Genomic DNA, 27,285 nt, shown 5'->3' on the forward strand with positions numbered 1-27,285 from the left:
TATTCAAAGCCAGCAAGGGCACTTCTAAAAAATTTGTGATATAAGGATATAGAATCTCATGGACAGAATGTGTGTGTGTGTGTGTGTGTGTATTTATGAGGGTGTGGTATGGGAACATGCATGTGTATACAGTACCTTATGTGTGAGCACATGAATATATGTTAGAAATTAGAGAATTGAATTTACTTATGGACACTGAGGACTTCTTACTGGTGGAACTTCCAGATGTTGTACAGTTTTTCCATCCCTAAGATGGCTCTCTTGTACTCACTGCTTGTTCCTATCTACCTGACAGGTAGGAAAATCAGAGAAATATGTGTGGGAAAAATGAGAGAAGGGAAGAGTGTTGTTGGAAGCCCTGGAGTATTGCCAGGATGAGCAAGCATCCTCTTCCTTATCATATTATTAGTCAACTTTTTACACTTCAGACAAGTCTCTTTTCTTGATAGGTAAGAAGTGGATTTATTTAGAGAGAAACACACTTTACAGACAGAGTGTGGGCCACCTCAGAAGGCAAGAACCACCTCAAAATATGGCATGGTTAGTTTTTATGGGCTGGGTAATTTCATAGGTTAATGAGTGGGAGGATTATTCCAACTATTTCAGGGAATGGGCAGGGATTTCCATGAATTGAGCCACCGCCCACTTTTCAGCCCTTTATAGTCAGCCTCAGAATTGTCATGGTGCCTGTGGGTGTCATTTAGCTTGCTGATGTGTTACAAGGGTCCTATATTGAGGCTCAAAGTCTAGTGGAAATTGCCTTGTCTGCCATTTTGGACCCATTTGGATCTAATCAGTTTATGTCCTGTCCGAAGGTTTTGTTATTGTCTTATGCCCTGTCCTCTTCCCTCCTGTTTCAGACAAGTTTTCTCTAAAGCTTTGCTTCTCAATATTGTGTTTGTCAAGCCAAAAGCAGCTTTCACAATGTTTCACAATGTTAAACGGGATCACCAGGGAACTTGTTAAGACCACAGAATCTCAGCCTCACCCCAGACTTTCTGAATCTGGCTCTTCATTTTTGTAAGATCTCTGAGGTGACTCATCAAACACTAAAGTGTGAAAAGCAACATATAGAGCTGACCTGTCCAAGGCGGTACCCACCACATGTGGCCTTGAAGCACTTGAATGTGCTGTCTGAATTGAGACTCACTATGAGTACAAAACACACAGCAAATTTTGAAGACGTAATGTGGTTAAAATGTATTTGGAGTACATGGTGATGTGATAATATTTTAGTATATTGGTTAAATAAAATGTCACTAAAATAAATTTCATTAATTTTTTTCCAAATATATTTTTAAAACTATAGTTATTAGAAAACATGTGGGGACTTCCCTGGTGGTCCAGTGGTTAAGAATCTGCCTTGCAATGCAGGGGATGTGGGTTCCTTCCTTGGTCATGGAACCAAGCCCCTGTACCACAACTAGAGAGTCCATGTACTACAACAAAAGACCCCACATGTGGCAATGAAGACCCGTGGTTCAGACTGCATTTCTATTAGAGCAGAGAGAAGGCTCTTGAGAGTCTCTTGGACTGCAAGGAGATCAAACCAGTCAATCCTAAAGGAGATCAACCCTGAATATTCATTGGAAGGACTGATGTTAAAGCTGAAGTTCCAATACTTTGGCCACCTGATTCGAAGAACTGACTCATTGGAAAAGAGCCTGATGCTGGGAAAGATTGAAGGCAGGAGAAGGGGATCACAGAGGATGACATGGCTGGATGGCATTACCAGCTAATGGACATGAGTTTGAGCAAGCTCCAGGAGTTGGTGATGGACAGGGAAGCCTGGCATGCTGCAGTCCATGGGGTCACAAAGAGTTAGACATGACTGAGCAACTGAACTGAGCTGAGTAGGTCTCCAAGAGTGGCCTCTTAACTTACAGCATCAGCACCACCTGGAAACTTGCTAGCAGTGCAGATCCTCAGGTTGGAAACTCTGGGGGGTCAGGCCAGCCATCTTTTAACAAGATCTGCAGGTGATTCTGATATAGGTACAGGTGCTAAAGCTTAAGAACCACAGCTAGAGAAATAACTCTGATGTCAGAAGAGGGTTGTTGCCACTTATATGACTTACCACACAGCAGACACACTTTTCTCAGGGCTAAAGAAGGACTCTTTAAGGATGTTCATGACTTAGAGTACTCACTGTTATAAGAAATTACCACCCCCAGTGATCTAAGGTTACATCCCACCCCAACTCTCTCCTAACTTTCTGATCTTCACTTCTTGGGGCCTCAGCAGCCCCACTTGTAGAATGAGGGATTTGGATTAAAGATGTTTCAATGTCTTCCAACTGCATGGAGCTGTCAGCTAAGAATTCCAACCATGGAGACATAGGATTACCTTGAACTGCAGCATGTTCTCTGTGTGGTAGGTCACGCTCAGGCGGAGAAAGCCGATGGTTGCAGAGAGAGTGTCAGAGGCAGAGGCGGCCTTCGCTGCGGCTGCAGGTGGGGATAGCTTGTCCTGTAATGATGGTGCTGGCACCATAGCTTGTCCAGCTTCTGAGGCTGTCAGGTGGGTGAGGTCTACAGTGATGCCCGTAGGCAGGTACTGAATGTTGCTGGCAGCATAATTAGGGATGGTGTCATAGAAACAGGTGGGCACCCCAGGAACAGTCGTTGGCTGGAACAAGAGGAGGACTTCAAGGTCAGCCTCTGACACCACGCTTTGAGACTCTAATTACAGAAGAAAGTGGTTAAACCAGACTCAGTCTCTTACCCTATGTCCATTGCTATGAGTTGAACTATATTCCCCAAAGACATGGTAAGGCCTAACCCCTGGTACCTGTGAACAAGGTACCTGGTGCCTTGTTTGGAACTAGGATCTTTGCAGGTGATCAAGTTCAATGAGGTCATTGGGACGGAGCTAGCCAATATGACTAGTGTCCTTAGTAAAAGGGGAAACTGAACACAGACATGCACCTGGGGAGAACATCATGTGAAGATGAAGAGGTCAGGGTGATGTTTGTACAAACCAAAGAACACTGCAGATTGCCAGCAAACCACCAGAGCCCAGGAAAGGGACACAAAACAGATTTTCCCTCTTGGCCCCTAGAAAGCACCAACTCTGTAGACAGTTTGATATCAGACTTCCAGCTCCCAGATGCTGAGATAATAAATATCTGTTGTTCTAAGTCACCCAGTTTGTTGTACTTGGCTATGGCAGCCCTAGCAAATGAATATATCCATTTAAACATACACAGGGACTTCCTTGGTAGTCCAGTGGCTAAGACTCCAAGCGCCCAATACAGGGGGCCTGGGTTTGATCCCTGGTCAGAGAAACTGATCCCACATGCCACAGCTAAAAGTCCCACGGGCCACGACTAAGACCCGGCACAACCAAATAAACAAATAAAAATAAAGAAAATAAACACATACACACACACACAGGCCTCATCTAATGGTGAAGGGCTGGCATGAGACCTATCTGGAAACTGAGTCCTAAGGCAGGGCTCTGTTCCCCATGTCCTTACTGTCCCTTATTGTGATCTCGAGGAAATCAATGATTTTCTCTGGCCTTCATTCTCTCTATTTCTCAAAGGGAGAGAAACAGCATTACCTTACCTTTCTGCTTGGACTCTCCAATAGATGGGGGGAAAATCACTTAAAATACTCAGTGCATTCCCACTGCATTACAGCCATGTTCAGAACAAAGTGGGATTTGAAATGCTGTGATTGTAGGAAAGAGTCAGTGAGTTGATCCTTATTCAGATCTCTGAATGAAACACTGATCGCCTATCACATGTAACTGATAAAAACACCTCATCAGCTGCCATAGCATCATTTGCTTCCTGAAGATGATTACAGTTTAATCTATGGACATTTGGAAAGTGTTTCCTGGGTGCCCAATTACCCGTGGGACACTTTTTACAGCTTCCTGCTCACTGAGGCAGTCTGCTCCTGGTTCTTACCTCCCAAAGGCACCCCCGCTCCCTGCAACTCTCCTCGGAGACAGCAGGCTGCTCAGGAAAGCAGTTGAACTTCTGCAGGTCACTGACTGGAAGATCCCACTGAATGGAGAATGCTTGTCCCAGTACCAGTCCCTCAAGGTCAGTGATGTTCACCACCTGAGGAAAGAGAAAGGGCCATGATGACACACGAGAGGAGGTGCAGCTGCCTGGATAATGTCATTCTCTGATGGTCATGTAGTTAGGACAGGGGAAACCAGCCCTTTGACTAACACCACTTTGATGTGAAAAATTCGTAATCCTCTTTTTTCTCCTCTGGGTCTTTCGACCTCTCTGTCAGGAAAATGAATCTGACTTCCTCCAGACCTTTCTGATCTCATGGAGCCAATGTGGGATATTGAATTGAAAGAGCTTCAGTCATGTTAAGGAACACATATCACAGGCAGGGCGGGCATTTCAGATTCATTGCCCCCTGAGTACGGTGCTCAGACATTTTACTAACAATGGCAGTAATAACCAGAGCTAAACTTTACTGAGTCTGTCAAGCACTATGATAACCACTTCATATGCATTATCTCTATGAGTCCTGTAAAACAATCCTATGCTATGAATAATAATATATTTGACTATATATATTATAGTCAGTACTATATATATAATATATATAATATATATATTATATATACTATTATAATATACAAATAATAATATATTATATATACTATTATATATATTCAATATAATACAACTATCTCAGTTTTACAAATCAGAACACTGAAGTTCAGAGAGGTTTACTGTTTTCCTCAAGATCTCACAGCTAGGGCTCAGCAGAGCTAGGATTAGAACCCTGTTCTGCCTAATCCTAAAAAGCAAGCTGTTGTCCCTTTCTATATGTGTTGTCAAAGTGGAAGGGGGCAGGGAGTTCCCTGGTGGTCCAGTGGTTAGATTCTGCACTCCCAATGCAGGGGGCAAGGGTTTGATCCCCCATCAAGGAACTAAGATCATGCATGCTACACTGTGCGGCCAAAAGAAGTTTTAAAAAATAAAATTAAGAGGGTTCCCTTTTCTCCACACCCTCTCCAGCATTTATTATTTGTAGACTTTTGGATTGCAGCCATTCTGACTGGTGTGAAATGGGAATGCAAACTAGTACAGCCACTATGGAGAACAGTGTGGAGATTCCTTAAAAAACTGGAAATAGAACTGCCTTATGATCCAGCAACCCCACTGCTGGGCATACATACTGAGGAAACCAGAAGGGAAAGAGACACGTGTACCCCAATGTTCATCGCAGCACTGTTTATAATAGCCAAGACATGGAAGCAACCTAGATGTCCATCAGCAGATGAATGGATAAGAAAGCTGTGGTACATATACACAATGGAGTATTACTCAGCCATTAAAAAGAATACATTTGAATCAGTTCTAATGAGGTGGATGAAACTGGAGCCTATTATACAGAGTGAAGTAAGCCAGAAGGAAAAACATAAATACAGTATACTAACGCACATATATGGAATTTAGAAAGATGGTAACAATTACCCGTGTGTACGAGACAGCAAAAGAGACACTGATGTATAGAACAGTCTTATGGGCTCTGTGGGAGAGGAGAGGGTGGGAAGATTTGAGAGAATGGCAATGAAACATGTAAAATATCATGTAGGAAACGAGTTGCCAGTCCAGGTTCGATGCATGATGCTGGATGCTTGGGGCTGGTGCACTGGGACGGCCCAGAGGGATGGTATGGGGAGGGAGGAGGGAGGGGGTTCGGGATGGGAACACATGTATACCTGTATGGGATTCATTTTGATATTTGGCAAAACTAATACAATTATGTAAAGTTTAAAAATAAAATAAAATTGGAAGAATAAAAAAAAAAAAAAACAAACAAAAATAAATAAATAAAATTAAAAAAGGTCTGCCATAAGGAACAGTGAATTTCCCAGTGCTTGAAATATTAGCTAATGATTGGGACTTTTCTTTTTCAAAGATTATCGTGTAAGGGAAGCATTCCATAAGAACAAAAGCATAAGAACAAAAAGAATAAAAACTCCTTGTGTTTAAGTTATCATTTTCTGAAATGGTATAAAAATAGTTTAGAATAGGAAGGAAAAATAGCAACTGTCTCAAAGAAAGTCCTTAATGTGAATGAGAGAACACAGATGTCAATATTCTCCAGAACGAGGCCAATGCATTGAATCATATTTTCTCTATCACATCTGACATTAGCACAACTACTTTTAAATAGCCCAGAGAAGAACTGCCTTCTTCAAGGGTATCAACTCCTACCACCTGCCTCAGAATCCCAATGCAAGCAAAACTCCAGGGTCCATATCGAGCATGCACAGATTTCTCCTTCTACATTCTCCCCATGGTTCCCCAGCAAGCCAGTTGTCTCTGTGCCCACCCAAAGTCAACAGAGCAAGAACAAGCTGGCTATCAGAAGCTCAGGCGAGGGCTGTTGACGGGCACCACAGCAAGGAACAATATCCCACCTTTGTTGATTCTGTGTAGACAACATTTGAAATGGAGGTGGTCACATCATTTAGGGAGACAGTAAAATTAGTAGGTTCCTTGTCCATTCCCAAGATCATGATATCTGTAAATGTGAGTTTGTCAGGGTCTGTATAATTAGCATGTATAATCGTTGCCTGTAGACGGTTCTGTGGGGAAAAGAAGTCAGTTTAGAGAGCAGGTATATCTCATTCTGATTGTGTCCAAATACCGTTCCATATCTTTCTGAGATCCCAAGAGATCCCTTACCTCTGAGGTTCTAAATGGTGCCAGGTGGTCATCCCCAGGGAATTTTTCAAGTAAGACTCGTAACAGTCTTTAAGTAATCTTTTAGTAATATTATGTATTTGTTTTAGTTTACTGGTTCTTTATTGATTCTATTGCTCAGAAAATATGTTGCTGACACCATGGAATTCTCAAACAGACAAGATGACACACGTACAAAAGGAGACCCATAGTCACGCAAAGATATACACATTCATACACATACAAAATAATGCCCAAATAATTATTTTTTCTTTTAATGATAATGATGATAGCTAAAATTTATGAATGTTCACTGTGTGCCAGACCTTGTGCTAAGCATTTTACAGGTATCATCTCATTTAATTCTCACAGCAAACTATGAGGGTGAGGCTCGAATGATCCCCGCTCTTCAGATGAGGAGCCTAAAGCCAGGATCATGTAGAAAACCTATCCAGGGAACCACAGTTCAAAAGTGACAAAGTTGAGCTATGACAAAGAAGGTAGAACCGATGACTGAAGAAAAAAAGGGACACTTTGATGTTTAAAAAAATTAAGCATCCCACAGATTCATGTCCAAATGATTTTTTACAAAAGCAATGTAATGGAGAAAGGACAGGCTTTTCAACAGATGATGCTGGTGCAATTGGACATCCATAGGCAAAACGTGAAATTCAACCTAAACCTCATGTCTCATATAAAAATTACCTCAAAATTTGCAATTCCTGGGGGTCTAGTGGTTAGGACTTGGCACTTTCACTGTCATGGCCTGGATTCAGTCCCTGATCAGGGAACTAAAGTCCTGCAAGACCTGCAGTGTGGCCCAAAGTTTTCTTTTAAATTTAATCTAAAAAATTACCTCAAAATAGGTAATAAACTTAAATATAAAGGGCAGAACTACAAAAATTTTAGGAAAAAATGGAAGTATTGAAGAACTATAAAGAGTTCTTATACTAGACACCAAAAACACGATCTACAAATGGAAAAAATGATAAATTAGGACCTTTGAAAATTAAAAATTTTTCCTCTGAGAAAGACTGTTAAGAAGATGAAAAGAGCAGCCTACAGACTGAAAGAAAAAAAAATTTTGCAAACCATGTAGCCAAGAAGGGAACTCTCAAAGCTGAATAGAAAAATAAGTTAAACAAGCCAATTAGAAAATAGGCAAAAGAACTGAAACATTTTATCTTAGAGAGTATACAGTTGGCTAATGAAAAGATACATGAAAAGATGGTCAACATCATTAAATGCCAGAGAAAAACAAATTGAAACCATAATGAGCTATCACTGCTGCTGCTACTAAGTTGCTTCAGTCGTGTCCGACTCTGGGCAACCCCATAGACGGCAGCCCACCAGGCTCACCCGTCCCTGGGATTCTCCAGGCAAGAACACTGGAGTGGGTTGCCATTTCCTTCTCCAATGCATGAAAGTGAAAAGTGAAAGTGAAGTTGCTCAGTTGTGTCCAACTCTTAGCAACCTCATGGACTGCAGCCCACCAGGCTCCTCCGTCCATGGGATTTTCCAGGCAAGAGTGCTGGAGTGGGGTGCCATTGCCTTCTCCAGAGCTATCACTACACCTTTATCAAAATGGCTATTTTTTTTTTTTTAATGTGACAACATCAAATGCTGGTTACAATGCAGAGGAACTGGGTGACATACATCGGTGGTGGAAATGTAAAATAGTATAGCCATTCTGAAAAAGAATTTGGCAGTTTATTATAAAACTAAACATATACTTACATAATACCCAGCAACTGCACTCTTGAGCATTTATCCCAGACAATTGAAAACTTGTGTTCACATAAAAATCTGTTCCTAGCAGCTTTATCTGTAATAACCCATGACTGGAAACACTCCCAGATGCCCTTACTTAAGGGCATAGTTAAACATATCTTGGAATGCTGCTCAGCAATAAAAACAAACTGACCTTTGACATGGAAAAGCTTGGATGAATTTCGAGGAAATTATGTTGAATTTAAAAAGCCAGTCCCCAAGGCTGCATGCTGTATGATTACATTTACATAATATTTTTGAAAGGACAAAATTATAGAAATAGAGAGCAAATTAGTGGTTTCCAAGAACTAAGGATGAGGTTGAGGCTTGGGGCAAGTGGAGTCAAGGAGATTGGACAACAGGAGGGATCCTCCTGGCCATGGAAATATTCTGCATCTTGATAGTGAGAGGGTAACATGCATGAAGGCTAGGGGTCTCCAAAGGGAGGAAATAGGCTGCAAGTGTCAGATGTTTTTTTCTCTCTATATATACAAAATTAAAAGGAGGTGTCTCTTAAAATTCTGTGTTGCCATGACAACACCTGGTTCCACCTGAAGTTGACTTTTCTCAAACCTTGAGGTAACCAATGAGGTTTTTCTTATGGAAATGTTTTTCTTAAGCTATGTTAATGAACTACGTATGTACCCTAGACTCTGTCTTTCTTCAAGTTGGTTCTGCCTAAGACTCAACCGACTTGACAAACCAGTGTGTTTTACTCATGCAAATGTTGTCTTAAGTTATGTTAATGAGACTATGTATTTGCTTGAAAACCTGACTTTCTTCAAGATTCATGTTAATCATTTTATGGCCTGGGATGACTCACCTGTGCCAATGTTATCTCAAAATACATGTTGTGGGTGAGGGGCCTGGTGCCATTCTCTTGAGTTTTGAGACATTTCTTTTCTCTAATTAGCAGACTGCTAGTAGCTGGCACCCCACTCCAGTACTCTTGCCTGGAAAATCCCATGGACGGAGGAGCCTGGTGGGCTCAGTCCATGGGGTCACTAAGAGTCGGACACGACTCAGTGACTTCCCTTTCACTTTTCACTTTCATGCACTGGAGAAGGAAATGGCAACCCACTGCAGTGTTCTTGCCTGGAGAATCCCAGGGACGGGGAAGCCTGGTTGGCTGCCCTCTATGGGGTTGCACAGAGTCGGACACGACTGAAGCGACTTAGCAGCAGCAGCAGTAGCTATATAACTCCTTGCTAAAGACTATCGGGGGGGGAACTCTTTCTGCCCCCTTCTGATATCTATGTCAGAAGCTTTCTGTATATCTTTCATACTTTTATAAAACTTTAATACACAAAAGCTCTAAGTGATCAAGCCTCGAATTGGCCCCAGATTGAATTCCTTTCCTCTGGAGGCCAAGAATCCCGGCATCTTTCACAGCTCAGCAACAATCTTGCAATAATATAGACGTCAATATTCTTGTTGTAAAATTGTACTATAGTCTTATAAGATGTTCCAATTAGGGAAACTTGGTAAAGAGTACAAGAGAACTCTGTATTATTTCTTATAAAATGGGGCTCTATAATTATGTCAACATAAAAAGTATCATTTAAAAAGCAATATGGAACTTCCCAGACTTCCCTGGTGGCTCAGATGGTAAAGAATCCACCTGCAATGCAGGAGACCTGGGTTCGATCCCTGAGTTGGGAAGATCCCCTGGTGGAGGGCATGGCAACCCACTCCAGTATTCTCACCTGGAGAATCTCCATGGAGAGAGGAGTCTGGTGGGCTAGAGTCCATGGGGTCACAAAGAGTCAGACAGGACTGAGTAACTCAGCACGTGGGACTTCCCTGGTGGTCCAGTTATTAAGAATCTGTTTTGCAATGCAAGGGATGAGGGCTTGATTCCTGGTCAGGGAACCAAGATCCCACATGCCATGGAGCAACTAAGCCCATGCATGGCAACTAGGGCCAAATGCAGCCAAATAAATAAACATTTAAAAAATAAAAGGCAATATGAATTTAAAAGAAAGAAGAAATAAGGGTGCGAGAGTCCCACACAAGAAAGTTCTGCCCATGCACAAACAGACATCTAAGAAAACCAATTCAGGGTTCTCCCATCCCCTTCCAGCCTTACTGCCATTCTTCCTCTTGGTCCCCTTGGGAAGCAGACACCAGGCAAGTAATGCACTGCATCTCCCAATCTCTCAAAACCACCACTTAATACCTGTGCCCAAGGCCAAGCTTTAGGGGCTAGAAAGGAAGTTCCTTGATGGAACAACTTCAAAAAGGCTCTACATACCTCATCACCCCCCATCCACACCCCCACCCACTTGTACTCTCTCAAATAAGGACACATCTTGGAAGCCCAGACTCATCATATAAAACTCAAAAACAGTGATTTTTTTTTCCCCAGAAAAACAGACAATTTCTTCACCAAACTCATGCTGATTTTCTATTGGTTAATGTTTCTAACACAGATTAAAAATTTTCATTTTAATGCTAATCCTTTCTGGGCTGTGGCAATGAGGCACTGCCCACAAAAGCAAGCAACTCAGAAAACCCAAAACTCAAAAAAGCAGTCACAAAAAAGAGCATGCACTGTGGGTTCCCCCCAAACAGTACTTACAGAGGTGATGGAAAACTTATACAGAATAGAATTATTTCCAGTTACAGCATCTGAAAGAGAAAGATGGAGGAGGGACAGTTACTACAGGAAGCAGAACAGTTGGGTATCCTCTTCTCTCCACTGGGAACACCTCTGCCAACTAGCTCTGCTCACCCAAGTTCTACCTGGTTTTTTGCAGACTCCACAGAGGTCTCCTGGACCACTCCAACCGCCAGTAACTACTCCCTCCTCTGAACTCCATGGCATAGGTGGAAACATTTTGTCAGGTTTAAAGCATTTGGGGGGCTTCTCTGGTGGTTCAGTGGTAAAGAATCTGCTTGCCAGTGCAGGAGATCCGGGTTCAATCCTTGGTCCCAGAAGACCCCACATGCCATGGGGCAACTAAGCCCATGCACCACAACTGCTAAGCCTGTGCTCTAGAGCCTGGGAGCCACAACTACTGAAGCCCACGTGCCCTAGAGCCTGTGCTCCCCCGCCATGAGAAGCCCATGCACCGCAACTAGAGAGTAACCCTCGTTTGTCACAAGAGAAAAAGCCCACACAGCAATGATGACCCAGCACAGCCAAAAATAAACAGTACAATAAATAAACAAATAATTAAAAAAAAAAAAACATTTGACTTGTATCTGTAGTTATCTACATGCCCTCCCTCTCTCTGGACCAGGACTTCCTCAAGGGCAATGGCTATGTCTTGTGTGCTAAGTCATTTCAGTCGTGTCTGACTCTGTGACCCCATGGATTGTAGCCCACCAGGCGCCTCTGTCCATAGGGATACTCTGGGTAAGAATATTAGAGTGGGTTGCCATGCCCTCCTCCAGGGGATCTTCTCGACCCAGGGATTGCACCTGCATCACGTATATCTCCTGGATTTGCAGGTGGGATCTTTACCCACTGAGTCACCTGGAAGTTTAGGCCCTGCACACAGTGCAATAATAAATAGCCAAGAACTATTAATAAATGCTAATTCTATGTAGGGCATATTTTTATATAATGAGACCCAAAGCTTATGTGAGATACTCATATGTGAAAAAACACCACACAAATTAGATACTTGCCTCTCAATAGCAACCAAGGCAATATTTTACAATCTATTAATAAATTGTAGCTTCCTAGGTGGTGCTAGTGGTAAAAAATCTGCCTGCCAGTGCAGGAGACACCAGAGCCGCAGGTTTGATCCCTGGGTCAGGAAGATCCCCTGGAGTAGGAAATGGCAACCTGTGCCAGTATTCTTGCCTGGGAAATTCTATGGACAGGGGAGCCTGGCAGGCTACAGGCCATGGGGTCACAAAGAGTCAGATGCAACTGAGCACATATACACATTAATGTAATGTATAATTTTGACATTAATAATGACATCCAGAGAAAGGAAGAAACTAAATCCAATCATATCTTTTGTTTTGGTAGAGTCAATAACACACAAGTCGCTCATTTGAAGTCTATTTTAATGTATGTGCTTGGCTAGTGGAACTTTAAGAATGCATTGATTCTAAGCTACAGAAATGAGCATCAGTGATAACAAAGCTCGTGCCATACTGGGCAGTCTGCCGAGATGAACTGCCATGGAGAAGCGCAGTGATGGTACCATAAGGAAGTCTACCTTTAGAGACACCATCATCCCAGTACAGCTCTCCCTTTGCTTCTCGCTTAGAGTCCAAGGCAATGATGAGTCCCAGAGAGTTCTTCCGGCTGTAAAGGAGCAATTCTCAGTTTCAGAGAATGAAGAAAAGATAGAATGGTCTTAAGCCAGCCCCCTTCGTGCCCCAGGGACAGACCATTTTGGAGTCAATCTCAGATATTAAGTAAATACTGATGCTGTCTGAAAACACGAAAGCAGGGTGTGGGTAGACAGCAGAGGCGAGTAGTGAATGAGCTTAAGAAGAACAGTAGATGGAGGCAGTTCCTGCTGAGAACCGCACTTGTGATAATACTAACAATTAGTACTTACTGGATGCTCTCCACATGGCAGGCAATCTTCTAAGCATCCTATATGCCTTAAACCATATCTATTATTTCATCTGAGCCTCTTAATAACTCTAAGAAGTTGAAGTACCATCATCTCCAGTTTACTAATGATGAGCAGAGATGCACAAAGTAAGTTGCCTGTGGTAACGCTTCTTGTATGTAGCAGAGCTGAGGCTCGAACCCAAATTTTCTGGCTCTTGACCTTAAACCTATGTTGACTTTCATATGGTATCTCTTACCTTCCATTAACCTGCATTGTCTCATGCCTAAGGAAATCTACTTGAGGATACTTTCTGACCTGGGGAATCCTCATGAGTGATTATTTTGACCATCCTTACAATTTGATGCAATTTACAAGTGAAAGACAATGGGAACGTAAAGGAACTGAGGCTACAGCTATCCCCTGCTAAATGAAGATGCCAATTTTGGGCTGACCTTGAGAGGAAGTGAGAAAGATGAGTTACTGAAGCTATTTTCCCTTAGTTGATACACTTTCAGTTCCAATTTTTCTTTCCTGTAACACTCTGCACCCTCAGAAGAGTGAGGAGCTTACCTGGTCTCTGTGGTCGTGTTTGGCTGCTGGATGGGAAAGATGTAGCCCCCTCGGAGGTGAAGTCCTATCCTATCACCTGGCAGCAGCATCTCCACAAATTGTTTCCTCCATTCTATGGCTACTTGCTAGCCAACAAAAGGGGAAAAGACCAGAAAATACGTTGTTTGGGCTACAAGTGACATTGGAATTATCTAGTTCCGTTGCTTCATTTTAAGCCCCGCCACCACACCTCCCAAAGTGAAGTGACTTCCCCAAAGCACATAGGAAATAGCAGAGCCAAGACTCCAGCCTATCCTATTTCCTTATACTACACTATGCTGTGTGTGATTTCCCACTCGGGTTTTAATTCTATAGATCATCACAACCTAAGGCCCACTACTAGTCCACATAGCTGCAGAATAGCCAGTCAAATCGACTGAAAATTTCCATAAACCTACTCTAGTTATTCAAATTATTTCATTGTACCCCAGGAAAGGCCTTCTTCCCAGGAACATACCTATAAGCAACAAAATGTAAAACTTTGTTTTATTAGCCTACCCCAAGCACCCAGGACTCACTCACTCACCGTTTCATAGTCGTACCAGATGGCGTCGGGTATGTATGCTCTTGCATAGTTCAAACCCTGGGGAAACATAACGGTGAGCAACACTGGCACAACCCTTTACAGTTTACACAACACCCTCACCCATGGTGGCACGTCCTCATCGCAACACTCCTGAGAGAAAGCTGCCTCAGAAAAACTGGGCAGATTAACCAAAACAGAGCTGTTCCTAGAAGTGAAGATTGTTTTGCTTGGAGACTGCTGAGAAAAGCAGAGAAAGTGTATTCCCTGAGTCCCTTGTGTAATCTGATAGGAGGAGAAGGAAGCAGCTAGGCCCTCCGAAGAGCTTTGCAGGAGGACTACTTGTGAGCCAGCAGGACCTACCATGAGATGCTGGGGCTAAAATGTCAGCTCCAAGGGCCTTTGACTTGAGTCCATGAGCCATCTCTCATGTTTATAAACAGATCAGCATAATCCTGACCCCTCTCCTATTCTTCCCTACTCACCCCTGCCCTTGATTCTACTTGGTCCTTCCTACAGGGACTCTAGAATAACACTGTCCCCGTACCCAGCACCCCTCTCTCCCTCCACACTCCTCTCCCCACCTTTTCTCTTCCCCCACCCTGACTTTAAGAAACACACCCCCTGTGGTGAACAGGAAGCACAGACAGATGATCGGCCTGAACTCTCAGATATTCAAAGCCCCCATCAGTACCAAGGCCACATGCTTAAGGAAACAAGCTTTAAGGTAATTTTGCAAAATGGAGATTGTTTGGCTTGGCAAATTGAGGGTGAGATCAATAATTACTATTTTTCTAATTTCCAAATTTTTGTGCTCTCTCCCTCCTATTTGTAGTCGGATTTATCTTTAAACACAGACACTCGGGCCCCAGCTTATTCAGCTGTAAATCCACGAGAACAAGTGGGAGAGTCCACCCCATTGTTCAGATTATAAACACACTTCATATAAAACAGGCGTGATGAGGAGTCCAGGCCCCCAGAGGAACTGCTCGTGCACCTCCCAGGTGGCTGGGTCCTGGTAGAACCTGGAAAACAGAGAAGGCAGGTAAAGCCTGAATACAAAGCAGCCGCACATGGTGGGGCAGCAGGGTCCTAGCTGACCTTGCTGCTACTAGCAAGGCCAGTGACGCTATGATCCGAAGGGGAGTCTTTGCAGGTCAGGGGGCTTACTCGTGGACGAGGGGCCTTGCTACGGTCTCCCCCAGGGTATGAGCTCGGTAGAAAAGGGTGTAGAGATAGGGCAGCAGGGTGTAGCGGATGTTCAGATAGTATCTGGAGGATTCCAACAGCATAGCGTTGTTTTCACTGAAGGCAGCAGGATCCTGGTCCTAGAAGGAAATGTAAGCAATTACTAAATATTTCCATCAAATCTCTGAAGCGCTCTTGGGATAAGAAGCTTTCTCAAGTGAAAGTAGTCATGTTTCCCAATTCAGAGGATGTCAAAGCATTTCTAGAACTGCAAGGATCTTGGTTCTCCTTCTTCATTTTATAGATGGAAAAATAGAATCAACGATTACATGACTTCCCCAATGTCAAATTGTAAGCGAGTGGCAGAGTTTAAATTTGATAGATCTGCCAATCTATGACGCATCTGCAGCCTCAGGGTAATCGAGAGGTCCTCAAAGTGGCCATGGAGATAAAGGGGCTATAGTGGGCCCTGCTCCCCTAGAGCTGTTGCTCTAATGTATGTTATTTATTAAGGTTTCTGATAATACTTCATTTGGCATATAATGCAATAAAGTTGTGAAAAGTGAAAGTGTAGTTGCTCAGTCATGACTGACTCTTTGTGACCCCATGGACTATAGCCTGCCAGGCTGATCAGTCCATGGAGTTTTCCAGGCAAGAATACTGGAGTGGATTGCCATTCTCTTTTCCAGAAGATCTTCCCAACCCAGGGATTGAACCCAAGTCCCCCACATTGCAGGTAGATTCTTTCCCATCTGAGCCACTCCTACTAAAATACTATTTGAAACCAACGGCCTTAAGCCACACTGCCTACCACCATGATGTGCAATCCTTCTCTCCCCTTCCTTACAGTTTTAGAAATTTGCAATTTTAAACTTTATGCCTGGTTTTGTCTGTAATGTTTTCACCATCAAAATATGTTTTATTTTCTCTATTCCAAAGACAGTGACCTCTGTTTGTTCTTCAATATACAATGTGTTAAAAAAAAATCATGAGTACAGCTTTTACTAGATATTGTTGTCTTTTAGTCACTAAGTCATGTCCAACTCTTCATGATCCCATGGACTGAAGCCTGCCAGGCTCCTGTCCATGGGATTTCTCAGGCAAGAGCAATGGAGTAGGTTGCCATTTCCTTCTCCAGGGATCTTCCAGACCCAGGGATCGAACCCATGTCTCCTGCTGAGCAGGCGAGCTCATTGAGCCACCTGGGAAGCCCCTAGTAGATTTTATCCAAGAACAGACCAAAAAAAAAAAACCAAAAACAAAAAACCCTTTAGATGAAAAATCTAATTTGCTTCCCAGAAACAGAAATTTTCCATTAATGATGAGCAGTCGTTATGTTCATTCTCACTATAACTAGAAAGATGTGAAAGATATGAGTGCCATATTTAGATCAGTCATCTTGCTTTAGAGAAAATTGTTTAAATTTTTTCTTTTGTCCCTAAGATGCCCATTTCACTCCTTCCGCATAGAACTATTCCGTGAGACCTCTGTGTGGTTGCCCCAGTGTGTGACTCATGAAAATCCTAAGGCGAAACACCAAAGAAAACAACACTCCATAGCCTCTATCAGTTTGGTCTCCAACAGAGAAAGTCCAGAGCTGCACCATCCACTATGGTGGCTACATGGTACATGGGGCTACTCCACACTTGCGATGTGGTTAGTAAGACTGAGGAATAGAACTTTTCATTTTATTTTATTTTAACCCATTTAAATATAAACCTAAAAATGGAATCAACATAAAATATTTTTTCCATTAAACATTATTATTTTGGTAGGATTATGCTTAACTCCAACTACTGAAAAGTTAGCATCCTAATTGATATGCACTGTCAAATGTAAAATGCACACTTAAATTTGAAGACTTAGTAGAAAAAAAAGAATATAAAATAGCTCATTAATATTATGTGTCAAATCCAGATTGAAATTATGATGTTAGGGATATATTGAATTATATAAAATATATTAAGAATAATTGACCCTATTTCTTCTCATTTAAAAAAAATTTACACTTAAAGGTAGCTGTATGGCTCTCATTATTATTCTATGGAACAGCACTAGTTGAGAGGAAAGGAAAAAGGCTCTGGAACCCATAAACCTAAGAGCTCTGAGTGCACTTGTCTGTATTAAGTGCTTCCAGGCCATCTCTTCAGAAAGTGAGCCCACCCTACCTGCTCCCAGCCCCTTACTTAGAAGTCCAGAAATAGTCTATCTCTCTATGGATCACCAATAGCTAGGAAAGGCCAGGGATAAAATACTTGGCTGTGAGTCTTTCCCAGGTTAGAGACATGTCATTGGATAAAATAGAGAATGGAAACTAAAGTGACCATCAATACGTTACTCTAATTAGTCTATTAAGAGCTAACCCACTCAAATGAAAACTGCGGATGAGGTCATTAAAAGAAAGAGCATCCCACAGTACTCATCCTTAGCATCACCAAAGACATCTCCTTAAGGGGCACTTGGAGTAATGTCCATCGACAGAGCAGTGGATAAAGATGTGGTGCATATACACAGTAGAATATTACTCAGCCATGAAACAGAGCAAAATGAAATAATGCCATTTGGAGCAATATGGATGGACCTAGGGATTGTCACAGGGAATGAAGTGCATCAGAAAGAGAAAGACAAATATATGATACTGCTTATATGTAGATTCTAAGCAAATGGTACCAGAGAATGTATTTACAAAACAGAAATAGAGTCACAGATGTAGAAAACAAACTTATGATTATGAGAGGGGAAGGGGTGGGGACAGGGATAAGCTGGGAGATTGGAACTGACATATACACATCACTGTATATAAAATAGACAACTAGTAAGGACCTCCTGAGGAGAAGGCTATGGCACCCCACTCCAGCACGCCTGCCTGGAAAATCCCATGGATGGAGGAGCCTGGTAGCCTGCAGTCCATGGGGTTGCTGAGGGTCGGACTCGACTGAGTGACTTCACTTTCACTTTTCACTTTCATGCATTGGAGAAGGAAATGGCAACCCACTCCAGTGTTCTTGCCTGGAGAATCCCAGGGATGGGGGAGCCTGGTGGGCTGCCGTCTATGGGGTCGCACAGAGTTGGACACGACTGAAGTGACTTAGCAGCAGCAGCAGCAGCAGCAAGGACCTCCTGTATAGCACGGGAAACTCTACTCAATACTCTGTAATGACCTATATGGGAAAAGATTCTAGAAAGAGTGGGTATATGAATATGTATAATAGATCCACTTTGCTGGGCACCTGAAACTAATACCACATCGTAAATCAAATGTACTCCACCTTTAAAAAAGACAAAAGTGGAATGTAGGGGGAAAGGAGACACACTACTAGGTGAAATGTCAATTTTACAGTCATTCCGGAAAACAGTCTAGCAACATATAATGGCAACATATAATAATAATAATATATAATGATATTATATTATATTATTTATAATAATATTATATTATAAAATTTAATATACTTTTAAAAAAGGACTTCAAACCTATAGCTATACTTGCCCATCAAAAATAGGACCTTATATAGAAGAGGCTAAAATTATGATGAGTCATGAGAAGCAGTGGGGGTGGTCTCACGAACCATTCGTAGAAAGACAGAATGTATAACAAGGTGAAAACAAAGTTCAAGTCCCTGGCCTGTCCTTCCCTAAATCCTTCCTCCCCAGTGTCCCTTATCTTGGAGGAGTTTCCCTTGTATTAACGAAGAAAAACCCAGTGGACTCTGTCTCAACTTATATAAGGTAGTAACAGAAGCAATAGGGCTTCCCTGGTGGCTCAGGGGTAAAGAATCTGCAGGCCAATGTAGGAGATGTGGGTTTGATCCCTGGGTCTGAAAAATCCTCTGGAGAAGGAAATGGCAACTCACTCCAGTATTCTTGCCTGGGAAATCCCACGGACCGAAGAGCCTGGAGGGCTACAGCCTATGGGGTCGAAAGAGAGTCAGACGAGACTTAGAGACAAAACAGCAACAAACAGCAGAAGCAATAGAAGCGCCATGGACACGTTCACGATGCTTCTCACCTTACTGGTGAGTCTCCAGCAATGGAACCATTTAGTTACATACATTCTATTCCCCACATACCCTCATCCCCACACCCTGTTTTTGAAGCCTATTACCTAAGGTTTATCTATTCTGCCTCTGCATGTAGGGCCACCCTGTAGGATTTTCTTCAATCTCTCTTTGAGTATAAGTAGATCATAAAATTCAAGAAGTCTCCATCATTTCTCTTGGAACCTTACCCTGAACCCAGGCCCGTTGTGATTCCTCGACAGTGGATAAAATGCTCCCAGCTGCATCCACCGTCTGCAAAGCTCCTCTGTGACATTCTCTCTATAACCACAGATGTTGGCACCTACCTGGAGAATTAACACACACACAAGCACATGGTCAGTGAGAGAAGAGAGAGCATTGGCTGGGTACCTATATGATAGGGAAAAATAGCATCTCTTATTTCCATCCTTCCATGCATAAGGAAGTCCCATTTGGCTCCAGCCAAATGGGAGAAAGAAACAAGTATGCATGGCAAATCTACTAACAAGAAGAAACTGTCTTATTAAGGGCTCTTCCTCAACATTCAGCTTTCACTTTCAAGGTTTGGCATTCATAGATGCTCTGCTGATGGGATTTTCTGTGACACTAATATGTGTTACGTTTACCATTCTACCTTCCGAAGACAGCTCACAAGGCACATAAAAATTGGTTTTCCCAGGCTTCCCTGGTGGTCTAGTGGTTAAGAATCTGCCTGCCAATGCAGGAGACGTGGGTTTGCTCCCTGGTCCAGGAAGATCGCACATGCCGTGGAGCAATGAAGCCTGTGCGCCACAGCTATTGAGCCTGAAAGCCACAAATACCGAAGCCTGCGGGCCTAGAGTCTGTGCTCTGCAATGAGAAACCACTGAGATGAGAAGCCCGAGCACCGCAACTAGAGAGTAGCCTCTACTCATGGCAACTAGAGAAAGCCCATACACAGCAATGAAGAGGCAGCACAGCCAAAAAACAAATTGATTTTTCCCAATACATATGACAGTGAAATACATGCTCCTTGGTTTTCAGACACCCTCAAAGTCTGGCGATGAAAACAATGTCAAAGGACAAATGGTGAAAGCTCCTTGTTTCAGAATGGAACTCACCATGGGGATGCCGAATAGGTTGAACTCCAGGATACCAGGGATAGACCATCGGAGATCGTCCCATCTGGCTGCATTGTCCCCCAACCAATGAGCAGCAAATTTGCCAGATCCCGCAAAAGTAGAACGTGATAAGATGAAGCGTCTCTTATTGCGGAAGATATTCTCCATGGCCCTTAAAAGGAATACAGGTAAGTAAACTGGAATGACTAGGACTCCCCTACCCCCAGGGCAGTAATGGGCTTTCCAATCAAACTCAGAAAAACACCAAAGTGTCAGGAATCAGGAAAGCAAACTAGTTTAGTGTGTTTAAGAGCTTCTTTCTCTCTTCTGGATAAAGTTTCAGATCTCACATGACATTACAAACCTCTACAGATCAGCCCCCCACCAAGGAATTTCTCTAAGCTCCTATCCTCTTGATTATGTTTTCTCTATCTTGTTGGAACTCATTGTGCTCTGCCTTTTGGGTCAAAACTACCCTGGCGCCATGTTTGGGGTTCTTGGCCCTATCTCCTCCCTCTAGACAAGGTTTCTTCAGTGTTCCTTGGCCCCATGCCTTGCTGCCCATCAGTAATCCTGTTCAGGACAACACCAGCTCAGGCTGGAACCCTGTACCCACTGCTGGCCCAAGAAGAGAGTGTGTACACCAGCTGGGGTCCAAGCACCTGGTTCCTCTGAAGCTTCACAACTTATCATTAGCAATGTCCAGTACAAGAAATTTGTAATCTATACAAAATAATAATTGAAACAAAATAATAATTGAAACAAAATAATAATTGAAACAAATGAACTGACAAGTGAAATGATATATGGCACTCTTTATAACGTTAAAAACAACTAAAATATAAAGTATTTTCCTTGTATTACACATAAACTATTACATATCAAATAAAGCTATATAGAAAAGAGAGCAAAGGAATTAAAAACAGAATTCAGAAAGATAATTGCATATAGTTAATATTATTAACTATATATTATCCCACCCTAAATCCTGAAGCTATTATCTTTGAATTCTGTTTTTAATTCCTTTGCTGTCTTTTCTATATAGTTTCATTTGATATGTAATATTTTATTACATGTTTTATATGTAATACAAGGAAAATATTTATATATTTTTTAGATGTAGGCTATTTTCTTAGCTTCTATTCCGCATACTTTCTTACGTAGGTGCTTTACTAAAAGGCCTCTGCCATCTTTCTTCTTTCACACTAAATAGTTCACACCTTCCTTTAGACTCCAAAAAGGAACAATAATACAACTGTAAGACAGTAACACTTGATAGAAACACAATTGCTGCTAACTCTTTGCAGGCCAGTTCTTTTATCTTTCCTTTCAACACATGGTCCGAGAAAAAGTTATCACCAGGCATCAAGTAATTCCTCATAGACACCAACACAACCACCAATGCTTCCTTACTTCACATTCCTAAGGATTTTATGGAGAGTCTCTACATGCAGAATGACTTATAATGACAACAGGAGGAAAATTCTGAATTAGGAGGCTGATTCATGAAAAAGACGTGTTCCATCCTGACAATTCAATGACCAAAAGATGGGAGTAGGTTGGAGGAGAGGACACACTCTTCAATTCTCGTCCTTGTCTCTCTTTTGATCTAGATTGGCGGACACTTTGCCCTTATTGCTGTTGGTCAGAGGGATTATTGCCTTCTGCAGTCATCAGTCATGAAAGAAACACATTCAGCTTTATAGAGTGAAACTCAAACAGGGATGACATTATCTGCAGTTAGTTTACTTAAGCTGGGCCATTAAGGTAACACAGAGGAGATAACTGTTTTTTCCCAGCTCAGAGATCTTTTCATTTCTCTTTCCCACCATTCAAGTTTGACTTATTTATGATCAGGTTCTGATCTCTGAGAGAATCTGGTCTTCTGCTTTCAGCCTATATGGAAGTGAATTTCCTCCTTTGGGTATATCAGCAAACACATTCCCCAGACTGGACTGCCAGCTAAGATGGAGCCAAATACTCATTATATCTAAGACTTAGTGTGGAAGTCAAAGTGTTAGTCGCTTAGTTGTATCCAACTCTTTGTGACCCCATGGACTGCAGCCCACCAGGCTCCTCTGTCCATGGAATTCTCCAGGCAAGAGTACTGGAGTGGGTAGCCATTCCCTTTTCCAGCGGATCTTCCCAACTCAGGGATCTAACTCAGGTCTCCTGCACTGCAGGCAGATTCTTTACCTTCTGAGCCACCAGGGAAGCCACAAGACTTAAGTTCTCCTGATGCCCAGATCCCATTTGTTTTCCAGACATCTCTGCCCCCAACCTGAAGGCTAAGTTACGGTTATTTCCACAGTTCTCTGGAAATTTAGGTCATTCTGCCTGACATAGGGAAGTTAGAAGGGTGCTTACTCCTTACTCAGTCATAGTTACCTTTTAACTCTCAACCACAGCTAGTAGAATGTTTTAATCAACCCCATCATGATGTTAAAGCACTTTGTCACATGGAGACACTAACAATAATGCAACTTAAAGTCTCTTTCCTTCCTACTACCCTTCCTTACTCTTCCTTTTTGCCCTGGCCATTTATGCCCTCTCCCTCTTGCCTTCCATCCTTAGATTGGCACATCTAAGTGTACAGATAAACTAGGAAGGTGCTATAGGAAACATGGGCTTCCCTGGTGGCTCAGACAGTAAATAAAGAATCTGCCTGAAATGCCGAAGACTCAGGTTCAATCCCTGGGTCTAGAAGATCTCCTGGAGGAGGAAATGGCAACCCCCTCCAATATTCTTGCCTAGAGAATTCTTTGCACAGAGGAGCTTGGTGTGCTGCAGTCCATGGGGTCGCAAAGAGTCGGACATGACTGAGTGACTAACACTATTGCTGCTACAGAAAACATTGATCCAAGTCTCTCATTTCAAAGATGGGGAAACTGAGTCTTATTCATCTAGTTTATTTCTCATGAAAGGTAGAGAAAGAGAAAAAGAAGCCAGAAAAGACAAGACAGAAAATCAGAAATATGTGTCCTTCTTGAAGCGTATCTTTCATTGAAATAAACACTTTTTCATTTACTAGACAAGGATCTACTCTGATCTGGATGATTCAGCATTAATAAAAAGTCATGATGGCAAAATGGTGCTGGAAGACAAAGTCAACACAGACTCTGCCTCTAGAATTGGGTCCCTCAGGGGCCCATCCTGATCTTCTCTTCCTCAGGCCCAGCATTTATTCATTCAACAAATATGTTTTTAGTTTGTACACTAGGGATACATGGGCACCTTTAATCTTAAAAACTGACAGTCCAGCAAGAAAAATATATATATATATAAATAATAAGATTTTGGCACATTAAGCATATTGTAAACCTATGGTTTTTCTAGTAGTCTTGTTCAGATGTAAGAGCTGGACCGTAAAGAAGGCTGAGTGCTGAAGAATTGATACTTTTGAACTGTGTTGCTGGAGAAGACTCTTGAGAGTCCCTTGCAGTCAATCCTAAAGGAAATCAACCCTGAATATTCACTGAAAAGACTGATGGTGAAGCTGAAGCTCCAATACTTTGGCCACCTGATGTGAAGAGTCACTCACTGGAGAAGACCCTGACGTTGGGAAAAATTGAGAGCAGGAAGAGAAGGGATGACAGAAGATGAGATGGTTGGATGGCATCACAGACTCAATGGACATGAGTCTGAGCAAACTCTGGGAGATGGTGAAGAACAGGGAAGCCTGGTGTGCTGTAGTCCATGGGGTCACAGAATCAGAAACGACTGAGCAACTGAATAATAATAACAACAAGTGCAGATTTAACTGGGTAGCCTGTATTTTTATTGGCTGAATCAGGCAACCTTAGAGTGGTGATCTTAGTACATTCAGTAATAGGACCAAAGAAAGTACTAATGTCCAACTGGGACCTCTAAATACCTTGTATGTTATTGCCTTTGAGTGTCTTCAAAATAATGAAGTTCCTGAAATAATGAAGCCAATCTTTGAAATAATGAAGCCAATCAAAAGAAATCCTGCATAAAAACCTGGGATTATGAGGAAAACCTCTTAAGTGTACTGTAAGATCTGAGTTTCCATATGCCTATAACCACAAAAATATTTGAAATATACAATGATGAAAGACAAGAGAAACCCTTCACCTCCCACCTCCCCAGATGGAATTAGGAGGAAACCCATGCTTACGAGTCTGTGGCTTTTGCCATGGTGTAGCCATACAAGCTGTGGACATCGTAGTGAAAGCCCCCATGAAACTCTGTGTCCATGCAGAGGGTTCTTGCGAAAAGCAAGTGATCCAGAACTCCTGTGGGAAAACACCCATCTGTGAGGCATATCCCTGTCCACCAACTGTAACAAAAGAGCTACCCAACCACTTGTTTCCTGGTTACTGACCTTCCCTGACAGTCTCCACCTGAGAAAATCCTTTCCAGATTTTAAATATCCTAAATGGTACTTCCTACCTGGGGCCTGGGCTTCCTAGGTGACTTGGTGCTAAAGAACCTGCCTGCCAGTGCCAGAGACACCAAAGATGTGGGTTCGATCCCTGGGTAAGGAAGATCCTCTGGAGTAGGAAATGGCAACCCACTCCAGTATTCTTGCCTAGAGAATCCCATGGACAGAGGAGCCTGGTGGGCTGCAGTCCATGGGGTCACAGAGTCAGGCACGACTGAGCATACATGCACCGGAGGCCTACCCTGAGCTAGATCATTAAAATTAATCTGCATTTCCATCAGCTCACAAAGAATGCTACTTAGGCAAGTGAGAAAACATGTTCAGAGCAATGGTTCATCTGAGTTTAAATACAAACAAAGCACTTGCATTTATCAACATGTATTTTGTCAAGAAGAATAGAGAACAGGTATGACAGTGTGAACATTTTCACTTTTATATTGTAGACATTCACACCCCAGTTAGATTTTCTTTTAAAAGTGAGATAAGATAGTGGAGTGGTTTCATGAATAAATATTTAGATCTTGCCTCTAGAAACCACTACTATTTCTGTATTTTCCCTTTCTCATGCCTAAGATACTCAGTATTTTCTGCCTTATCTGCAATTGCCTTTTTAAAAAATTTTTCTTTATTAGCTTTTATTGAATATAGTTGATTTATGATGTTGTATTCATTTCTAGTACACAGCAAAGTGATTCAGATATATATATGTGTATATGTGTGTATATATATATGTATGTATATGTGTGTATATATATATTCCTTTCCATTATGGTTTATTACAAGATATTGAATCTAACTCCCCGTTATTCAGTAGGACTTTGTTGGCTACCTATTTTATACAAAGTAATTTGTATCTGCTAATCCCAAACTCCTAATTTATGCACCTGCTTCTTTTCCCTTCTCCTTGAAGACTGATGACTGGGGACCCTCCTTCATGAAGCCTTGTCTGCACATAGGACCTCAATATGAGGCACAGTTTCAGAAAGTTTTTTTCAGAAATAAAGAAAATTCTGTTTCTGGCACAGTTCAGATCGTGGAATGAGATTCACGACGACTTCAATTATAAAAAACGACCCTAAAATTTTCCCAGGGTCAAAGTTAATTTACCTAAATCTTTATCACACTAATATATACTGTCCAGTCCTGAAAATCCAAGAAGCAAACCAGCTATGAGACAAAGCAGCTGGTTATACACATAGGGCGACTAAGCTCCAGCCGGTAGAGAACGCGGTGCTCAACAGAAGCAGGTAGAAGGCGATAGGACTGCCATTTCCTGTAGAGGAAAACACTCGGTTTTGGCCAAGAAAAAAATTAAGAGATTAAAAGGGAAACATGATAAGCTGATTCAGAGTGGGAAGAAAAATTGAGGGAACATAGACTGAGCAAAGTAGGATGAAGATGAGATTAGGGAGAAGTGAGACTTCCCGGGTGGTCCAGTGGTTAAGAATCTGCCTGCCAATGCAGAGGACGCAGGTTTGATCCCTGGTCTGGGGAGACCTCACTTACTTAGTGTGGCAACCAAGCCTGTACGCCACAGCTCCTGCACCCACACCCTACAACTACTGAAGCCCGCCTGCCTGGAGCCCCTGCTCTGCAACAGGAGAAGCATCACAATGAGAAACCCATTGAAAGGCACTCAACAGTAGACCCCACTCACCGCACCTAGAGAAAGCCCGAGAGCAGCAATGCAGACCCAGCATGGCTAAAAAAATTTTTAATTAAGGAAAAATAATAAGTGAGAGAAGCAAACAGTAGATTTTACAAAAAGTTAAATGGTTGAAAGTCAAGACTCTGCCTGAAAACTTCTCCACTCCTGCAGTGACCAAAAGGGACTAACGAAACGGCTAAACCCTGGTGCGAGGGTGCACACGAAGTGGACAAATCAGAATCAAGTGGCAGAAGTTGGCCAGCGGCTCAGCAGGCCTGCATTCTCTTCCTGGGAGAATATTTCACGCTTTCACTTGACATTAAGCTGAGACTATGTTATTGGAGTCTGGCCAAAGGAATGTGAGCATATTAAATACACCCCACTTCCAGGAGTGTCCATAAGAGTCCCTCTACCCTCTCTTTCACCCAGTAAGTTGGAAGCAAAGGACCCTGGGATGGGAGACAGACTGTGGAAATAACTAGATCCCTGAACCATTGCTGGATGAGAGTCACACGTCCCACATGAGAGTATTACGTGAATAAACTTGTGTTTATCCACTGAGATGTTCACTTGTTTCCAGATTCCAGCATAATCTGTTAAACACTGTTTCTCCCTCTTCATCTCTCTCACACACTTACACTCTTTCAAAATCAGAGATTGGAAAACTCATTAGGAAAAGGCCTTAAAAATAGGAAGGACCTAAAAGGAATCATACTCTAAACTGTTGCTAATGAGCTTTTTTTTTTTTTTTTTAAAGGCTTTCCTGGTAGCTCAGTGGTAAAGAATCTGTCTGCCAACGTAGGAGACAAGGATTCAGTTCCTAG

The 27,285-nt window shown here is 42.3% G+C and overlaps 1 protein-coding gene across 1 annotated transcript in view; it reads right to left on the reverse strand.

The window, feature by feature from the left end:
* Window positions 1–27,285, reverse strand: part of MGAM2 (maltase-glucoamylase 2 (putative)) — a 97,174-nt gene that overhangs the window by 42,664 nt on the left and 27,225 nt on the right. Inside the window, exons 14-26 of the mRNA XM_070368840.1 lie at window positions 24,547–24,664; window positions 20,409–20,580; window positions 19,518–19,634; window positions 15,272–15,429; window positions 15,042–15,126; window positions 14,105–14,161; window positions 13,540–13,664; window positions 12,622–12,710; window positions 11,025–11,074; window positions 6,409–6,576; window positions 3,917–4,072; window positions 2,536–2,628; window positions 2,347–2,469 (exon numbers count right to left, since the gene is read on the reverse strand). Of these exons, the coding sequence (XP_070224941.1) occupies window positions 2,347–2,469; window positions 2,536–2,628; window positions 3,917–4,072; window positions 6,409–6,576; window positions 11,025–11,074; window positions 12,622–12,710; window positions 13,540–13,664; window positions 14,105–14,161; window positions 15,042–15,126; window positions 15,272–15,429; window positions 19,518–19,634; window positions 20,409–20,580; window positions 24,547–24,664 (1,511 nt within the window). The remainder of the gene's footprint in view (window positions 1–2,346; window positions 2,470–2,535; window positions 2,629–3,916; window positions 4,073–6,408; window positions 6,577–11,024; window positions 11,075–12,621; window positions 12,711–13,539; window positions 13,665–14,104; window positions 14,162–15,041; window positions 15,127–15,271; window positions 15,430–19,517; window positions 19,635–20,408; window positions 20,581–24,546; window positions 24,665–27,285) is intronic.

The sequence above is a fragment of the Bos mutus genome, chromosome 4 (assembly GCF_027580195.1).
Source record: "Bos mutus isolate GX-2022 chromosome 4, NWIPB_WYAK_1.1, whole genome shotgun sequence".
Lineage (NCBI taxonomy): Eukaryota > Metazoa > Chordata > Mammalia > Artiodactyla > Bovidae > Bos > Bos mutus.